Source organism: Eschrichtius robustus, chromosome 12 (assembly GCF_028021215.1).
Source record: "Eschrichtius robustus isolate mEscRob2 chromosome 12, mEscRob2.pri, whole genome shotgun sequence".
Taxonomy (NCBI): Eukaryota; Metazoa; Chordata; class Mammalia; order Artiodactyla; family Eschrichtiidae; genus Eschrichtius; species Eschrichtius robustus.
The window spans coordinates 94,552,611-94,560,961 of NC_090835.1; the positions used below are offsets into that span (position 1 = coordinate 94,552,611).

General features: G+C 42.1%; 1 protein-coding gene across 4 annotated transcripts in view; it reads right to left on the reverse strand.

Moving 5' to 3' along the window:
• Nucleotides 1-8,258, reverse strand: part of KDM1B (lysine demethylase 1B) — a 56,746-nt gene extending 48,488 nt beyond the window's left edge. Inside the window, exons 1-7 of one of the 4 annotated variants that reach the window (XM_068558779.1) lie at nucleotides 8,125-8,258; nucleotides 7,761-7,804; nucleotides 6,417-6,455; nucleotides 4,499-4,598; nucleotides 3,520-3,647; nucleotides 2,301-2,390; nucleotides 1,647-1,758 (exon numbers count right to left, since the gene is read on the reverse strand). In XM_068558779.1, coding sequence (XP_068414880.1) covers nucleotides 1,647-1,758; nucleotides 2,301-2,390; nucleotides 3,520-3,647; nucleotides 4,499-4,585 — 417 coding nt within the window. In that variant the 5' untranslated portion in view covers nucleotides 4,586-4,598; nucleotides 6,417-6,455; nucleotides 7,761-7,804; nucleotides 8,125-8,258. The remainder of the gene's footprint in view (nucleotides 1-1,646; nucleotides 1,759-2,300; nucleotides 2,391-3,519; nucleotides 3,648-4,498; nucleotides 4,599-6,416; nucleotides 6,456-7,760; nucleotides 7,805-8,124) is intronic. The other 3 variants (XM_068558782.1, XM_068558783.1, XM_068558780.1) reach the window with 3 other exon arrangements.
• Between the last annotated feature and the right edge of the window lie 93 nt (nucleotides 8,259-8,351).

Sequence of the window (8,351 nt, forward strand, 5' to 3'; positions counted from 1 at the left end):
TTAATAGTCATTAGGGAAATGCAAATTAAAACCACAATGAGATACCACTTCATGCCCACTAAGACAGCTATAATTTAAAAAAATGGTAAACATGAGTTGGTGAGGATGTGGAGAAATCTGAACTCTCATACATTGCTGGTGGGAATGAGAGATGGTGCAGCAGTTAGCTATGGAAAACAGTTATCAGTTCCTCGAAAAGTTAAACATAAGATTGACTATGGTCCAGCAATTTCATTCCTAGGAATGTACCCAGAAGAACTGAAAACAGATGTTCAAAAATATTTGTATACAAATATTCACAGCAGCACTGTTTGCAGTAACTAAAAGGTGAAGATGACCCAAATGTCCATCAACAGACGAAGGGATCAGTAAAACGTGGCAAATCCATAGAGTGGAATATTATTCCCCGACGAAAAGGAATGAGGTCCTAATACATGCTACAACAAGGATGATTCTCAAATGCACTATGTTAAGTGAAAGAAGTCAAATATGAAAGGTCATATACTGCATGATTCCTTAATATAAAATATCCAAAACGGTAAATCCATAAAGACAGAAAGCAGATTAGTGGTTGCCAGGGGCTGGAGGCAGGGAGGAGTGGGAGGTGACTGCTGAATGGGCACAGGTTTCCTTTGTGGATGCTGAAAATGTTTTGGAATTAGACAGAGGTGGTGGTTGCACAACATTGTGAATGCACTAAATGCCACTGAGGTGTACACTTTAAAATGGTTAATTTTATGTGAATTTTTTGTGAATTGAAAGTTATGTGGGGACTTCCCTGGTGGCACAGTGGTTAAGAATCCGCCTGCCAAAGCAGGGGACACGGGTTCGAGCCCTGGTCCAGGAAGATCCCACATGCCACGGAGCAACTAAGCCCATGTGCCACAACTACTGAGCCCAAGTGCCACAGCTACTGAGCCTGCGCTCTAGAGCCCGTGCTCCACAACGAGAGAAGCCACCGCAGCGAGAAGCACGCGCACTGCAATGAAGAGTAGCCCCCCCTTGCCGCAACTAGAGAAAGCCCGCTTGCAGAAACGAAGACCCAATGCAGCCAAAAATAAATAAATAAAATAAATAAATTTTAAAAATAAAGTTATGTGAGTTTCACTTCAATTAAAAAATGTTTAAGTATGCAGACAGCTCAAATTACCTGTAATATTAAATAAATTAGCAAATCATTTATTAAATGATGCTATATTTACATTATATATGCAATTGCTAAAATATGTTTTCAAAGAATGGCTAGATGGAAAATTGATATAAAGTTAAATTAATAAAAAAACTCAGTTAGCAAAAACTTACATGCAAAGTATGATTTTAAACCTAATTAGGATTTGTATATAAAGCATGAAATTGTGTTTAAACATACACAGAAAAACATGAATAGAAAAAAAGATGAGAGAGATATGCACCCAACTTAGCACTGACTATCACCAGCTGGTAATGAGTCTTTAGTTTCTTCTTTACACTATAGGTTGAATTATGTGATTTTTCTACAAAAATCAAAAATGTGATTTGCTTTAATAGTTACAGAAAGAATAAATGTAATTAAGGAAGACTTTCCTAAAAATTGGTATTTTCATCCATTCCTCTTGCATTTAACTCTACAAATCCTTTACAGAACAGTAAAGCGTTATCTTCTTTACCCAGTAGGGGAGCTGCTGGTCTGCCATGAAAGCTTTGGGACTAGGTTCAGTTTTTCCATTGCTAGTCCATATTTTTTTCCATGTAGTATATTTGTCATATCCATCCTTATGGCTGAAAAAGAATAGAAATAAATATATCAAGCTATAAGTTATGCAGGTTTTCAAAACAGGTGGCAGAAATCTTACATAAAGGACTTAACCAGCCATATTATAAGGAGGGGGGTAGTTATCATGGCACCCGTAAAACAGGTTGCATTCCTATCAGTTTTATACTTAAAACTATCAAGAAGGGATGGTTACCTTCCTGTCCAGCACCCTCTAGCTGTCAGCACCCTCCCCCTAACCTTTGCCTTCTGCCTCCCATGCACTGGCACAGAAGCAGCAGCTCCTAGATTTTTCAGAAGTTGCAAACTAAGGAGAATAACTGTCTCACAGCAGATGCTTTTTGAGCGCTGAGTGTGCACACACATAAGTGTACACACATGCAAACTACAGCATCAAAGTCCTGGCCCACCTGTAGTCAGCACAGGTGTGGCTGAAACAGTGGAATAATTCAGTAAGCCTGGGGGCTCAGTCATAACCATCTGACCCCCTCCACCACCCAAGCCACCATCCCTTCCACCACGGAAACCTCAAACAATTATCAGAACAAACCTTCTATAGTAATGGTCAAAGCATTCATTACAGAAATGCTCCCCACAGGAGAGATGATACCACCGGGATGTGTAGCCATTTTTGGCACATCTGAAAACAGCAAAAATGGGTAGCTTTGGTAATGAATAAACATTTCTTCTCGTTTTTTTTTTTTTTTTTAACATTTATCAAATCGCTTTAAAAAAAAAATTAATCAAGCACCTCCTATGAGCCCATTTTGCCTTACCTCCAACAATCAGAATTACAACAACCAGAATTATAACAGGGGAATCCTAACAACCAGATTACAACAGGGGAAATGGAAAGGCTGACTGATACATAACAATGCATGGTGAGGACACAGGGACTTAGATCAGTGGTACCCATCGGTAGGGCCTGGGACTTAGCAGTTTTATCAAGACTCCACGGAGTGATGACAGGGTTTTAGACATGAAAGAAGGGATGCCAGTGGCCTTGCTGCATGTGGGCAAAGAAGCGAAGTGTGGTCTTTAGTAATAACATCTGGCCCGCTACTGAACAGTGAACGAACCTGGCCAGCTGGAATGGGACCATCCAGGAGGCAATCTAGTAAATATAACCTACCACACAGCCAATCATGTAGTAAAAGAATGAAATATCATGCCACTGTGAACAGTAACACCACCACCTCTTTGTGATTAAAAAACAAAACAAAAAACCAAAAACAACAACAACAACAAAACCCAGGATATGTTTTCCAAGTTTTACTGAATGTTAACTGAAGATTTTTCTCTGGAAGTAAAAGGTTATGAAGGTTATGCTTGGGTCATCCTAATAAAAATGGCAAGAGTACAGTTAGCTACACAGTTTTAATGAGACCTGTATACATCTGTTGGAGGAGAAGGTATGTTATATGAGGGAGAAAAGCAGCACAGGGAAATAAGCATATACTTGTCTCTCCAGGGAGGTCAAGGTTCTCTCTCCTCTGCACCTACCTCTTACCCCCAACCCATCCTCAAACTGTCCCCCCTGCCATCCTCTACCACCAGAGGTACGGCCATTGTGGATGAGACTTGAGGACACGGATTGGCAGAGCAGAGCTCTGGGCAGAGCTGGGCGTGCTGTGCACAAAATGGACAGACAGGCAATGTCTCTGTTGTTGGATAACAAGTATCTCTATGTATCTTCAGGAAGACTATCTTTGAGGATGAATGCTCTCACCCGCAGGAAGGTGAGGCCAAGACCCGCCATCTAAACAGACCTTTCAGAAGCGCTTGCAAAGCACACGGGACACGCGGCTGTACAGCCGGCTTTTTCGCATTTCCTGTACTTCTTCTCTGACCCACCATCTTCATCCTCGTCTGTCGTCTCTGTGGCCTTTTTCTTCGCCTGAGAAACAACCAGCTGAGATTAAGAGTACACCGGCAGGGCCAAAGGTAAAGGCGGTGGGAGGTTTACTACTGAAATCACTTCCATGTTAGAAGTTCTAAACGTGAAGATCAACAGCATCCTGCCAGTGGGGGAGGGGTTGATGGTACACCCATTTCCCTGAGACTGCACTGTGCAAATAACTCACTAATTTGCTAGAAATTTAGAACTAGCACTTTGACAACAGCTCTCTGAGTAGAGAACTAAAATGCATATGAGCTTCTCTTAGGAAAAAGCTGTTTCAACTATACTTCAATAAAAAAATAAAGAAATTTTTAAAACGCTGTATCATCAAAAATAAAAGCCACTCTCAAATTAAGATTTTTTTCTTTACTTAGAGCAGTTATATCCTCTCAGTATTATAGATTTTAAAAACTAGACAAACTCTAGAAAAAGAATTACATCATTCAATATTTTTCTTTAAAAAAAAAAAAAAAGTCCTACAAGAGAGACGGCAGCAAGTAACCTGCTAACAGCACCCAACCAACTACAAGCTGAGGTCCAAATTCCTATGAATGACACCAAGCAAAGCATGATCTGGCCCCAGCTCATATCCTGGAGGCAACCCTACAGCTGTGATTCTCTGAACACCCCATGCTGATTCACACTCTAGGCCTTTTATCTCTGCAGTTCCCTCTGCCAGATACACTTTTTTCCTACATTCTATCACTTTATCACACTGATTGTCCCAAGGTGAATTTCTCCACTAGGCTGCAAGTCCCTTGAGGGCTCCCCAACTCTAATTCTTCAGTCCCAATCACAGTAAGTCTGTTGTTCAAAACAGGTGCACTGAATGAACAAATCAGTGATACCTGCCTACCGGAGCTCCTCAAAGGAAGGCTATCTGGAGAATGATCAAAAGATGCTTTTTTCTTTGTCCTCCCCCGTGGGGTTGCCATTGTATCAGAAAATCTGCAAAAAACAAACAAACAAACATTAAATATTAGCATCTGCTAATACTTTCAACGCTCTGGAGTCAAGTTATTATGTAATTTAGTTGGTAAGGGTATATGTTCCGCAGCCAGATGGCCTGAGTGTGAAGCTATTGCTTTCAAGTTACTTAAGCTTGCTAAGACTACGCCTCAGTGTTCTCATATATAAAATGGGCACAGCCAGAGTGTACCCTAGCATTGGTGTGAAGATTAAGTAAAATAACTAATTTAAAGCACCAGGCCTGGTGTAAGTACTCAGTAAATGTTATCCATTAGTAGTATGTACATTTACATATAAAAATGAGAAACACACCACACGAATGACCAATAAACAATTGACACTACTGTTTATAAAATTCAATGAGTAAAAATATCTCATTTTTGTTTGTTATGTTCCTCTGTATCTCACTGCATCTTCTTAGTTCCTGAATTTTGCTCTCTTATTATACTTTAAAAAGAACACTCATTCATTCCTTCTCAATAAAACCCAACAAATAAATCTCAGGCACACTGTCTAGTCACTACTGAATACAGGAATCTGGGTTAGATAGTCTAATCTGGGTTATGAGTTCTCAAACTAGTCTAATAACAGCACAGTTAAAGAAACATTAAGAACCAAAAGTCTACACGAAAAATAATGCATAAAACCATGAATGATTAAGTTATCGTATTAGTATTTTTTCAATTAAATTCGATAAGGAATGAAAAATGCTTAGCATAAGTACTCAATAGTGTATGGATCCTACAATTATCACACATCTCCTTCCCTGATCCATATTTACTACACACACATACACACACAAAACGACAGCATGAGAAATAAACAGGACGTACCTATGGACAAGGAAATGGAAAGTGGAAAAGTGTTTTTATCTTAAGATATAAATCCCACATATATGATCTTAATCTTGGGGAAAAGCTTTAAAGGGCTTGTAGTCCTATGGTTTCACTATAAACTGTAATCCTATTGTTTGCACTAACATTCACGAGCGCATTTTTCATGGATTATTAACATCACGTGTGAAGACTTTCAGTCTGCCATCTATAACAACTTTGAGAAATCTTGACACCGATGTTACGGATGGTTTTTCTTTGACTCAGTCTTCACTTTCTCAAAACCATTATGTTAGTTGTGAACAAATATACCTTATACATATTCTGAAATGCATTACAGTTCTTTAACCATTAAAAAAATTGCCATTAGTGCCACAGCACTCATTATACAGTCGGATAAAGAACTAATGATTTTAAAAGTACTACTGTCTACCTATAAGTCTTATACCCAGAGAAGGCTTTCTGGATCACATTTTCAAAATTTTGTCCATTCTAACCAATCTTTTTATGTAAAACATATATCCCACATTATTCATAAAATGAACCATGAATAAAGCATGTGTAAACATGTATACAGTATACGTTAAGTATTGCAGCAAAAATATTTGAGTCTAATGTGGGGTTTAGGAACATAAAAGAATCAGGTTCATGCAACATTTGACAGTGTTACCTGGGCAAGCAAGCACTCTCAAAAGAAAGCTCTCCCAAAAGAAAGCATAGATTCTGGAAATTTCATCAAACATTTTAACCCAACTGTATACTGAAAAACATGTATTTGATTGCAATGAAGAATGATGTAATTCAAGAAATGGTTAAGAGGAAATGAAAACATTAGCTATAAAAGCCATTAAGAAATCTGTGTCGTCTGGGAAAAATATGATTGAAGATTTTCAGGGCAGTAATTTTGTCTTAGTTAATTATACAATTAACAGTTATGTAAATTCATCCTCTTTTTGACACTTACTGTAATCTCTGTATTTTCACTGTTGCTGGGTTCTTGGGGCTTAAAATAGAGGAAAAAAATTTAAGTTGGAAGGACTACAGTTAATTGTGCTTTTAAGTATAGTCTTAGAAATATGATCAAAAGTGTCATTAAAACAAATTAGTTTACTGGAAGTGCTTTCCCACCTGGTTCTTCAAATTAATAAACTCACCTAACGTTAAGAATGATCAATTTGTTTCAGGTTCAATATGACTTTATAGGCATGTTTCTTCCTAATTTTAAATTCACAGCTTTGGTTTTCTTTCAGCGTGACAAAAGAAAAAAATGGTTGGGGGGGCATAAATATATAAGTGAATATATCAATGTCTAGATTTCTACTTTAATAATTCCCAGGATTTTTTCAGAAGTAGCTTATTCAAAAAAACTTTTTAAAAAGACACAGAATTCATAAAAATATGAATCTAAAGAACTCCAGGTTGGAATAAAAATTTATAGTGGTGTTAGCATAATTTCTCAAAACTGGACAAAATACTAGAAACTTCTTCAGAGACAAAAGGAGCAAAAGTTTCCCTTTGGGCCACCTGAAATTCTACCCACAATAATCAAATTTTCCGAAATATGGATCCAGTTCAATTGCCCGAATGCTTTGTTGACCACTTTCTCTGCGTGGAAGATAATTAATTATTAATGGTCATTTTCTCCTGTACCTCCTGACGAAACCTTCCCTCCCACTCGCCTTCCTTCTACTAAAATAGGTTAAAAAAAAAAAAAAAAACCAAAAAACCAACCAAAGTGTAAAAGCCTCGAGTTGTGTGTGCACAGGTGGAGTGACGGATCTCCCCAAAGGGAGTGGTCTGTGGACGCCCGTACGCTCTCCCGAGGGAGGGCTGGGCCTCCAGCTGGCTAGGTTCCAGATCACGGAACCCCAACTCATTACAGCTGGGCCTGCCCGTTCCTTCCTCTTTCACCTGCCGGCTGCTAGGCTGTTGACTAACAGCTACCGTAATCAGGCCGCCCCCTAGGGGTCCCGGGTCGCGGCGGAGTTACCCCAGCAACCTGGCAATGCCGATCGCGTCTCAACGCGTGGTCGCGGCGCCGCAGTCGAACTAATACCACCTGCGAGGCCGTGCCAGCTCCTCGCCGCCACGCTCTCGGCTGGGAAGAACGGCCAGGGAGTTCCTACTCCCGGACTGTGGGTCCCCCCACCCTATTCCCCGCAGCTGGTACTCCCCAGGTGACAGGGCACTGACAGCCCCCAGGAGGGAGCCCCAACATTCCCTGTGCCAGATGCAGCCGCCTCGCTTTCTGAAAAGCTTTCTCGTCTCTTCTCCGAAGTCGGAGAAGCAACAGCCTCCCGGGGCTCACCTTTGCGCTGGAGGCGTGCAAGGAGTCGCGGCGAGAAGGCACCGCTGTACAGAAAGGAAATATTGCGGGGAGGGGGGGTTAGGAGAAACCCGCAGCACCGCGATGAATCGGGGAACCCGGTCGCTGCAACACCCCAGCCCGGGAATTCCCTTTCCTCAGGCTGGGATCCCCACCTCTCACCCCCTACCAATCCGGGGAGGGAGGGAGGTATAGCCCCGAGGGCACCGGTCCGCCTCCCACCCGGGCAAGGAGCGCTGCACAGGGGCAGGAGAGCTTGCACCCCGGCCAAGCTGCTTTGTGCAGAGCTGTCACCCGAAATCCGCCGCCGCCCCCACGCCCGCCCCCGGAGCCGCGTGCCCCCCACCTCAGAGCGCAGGCGAGACCTCGCGCGCCGCCCGGGGCTGCGGACGCCTCTCTGGAGCCGCGCGCCGAGCGCACAAGACAGCAGAATCCGCGCCGCGAGCCGCAGCCCCCGCTCGGCCGCCGCCGCCGCTGCTTCCGCCCCTGTCACGACGTGACCCGGGGTGGGAGGAGCCGGCGGGAAGAGGGAGGAGTAGGGTCCCCGCCTTCGCCTTCGCCGCGCTACTCGCC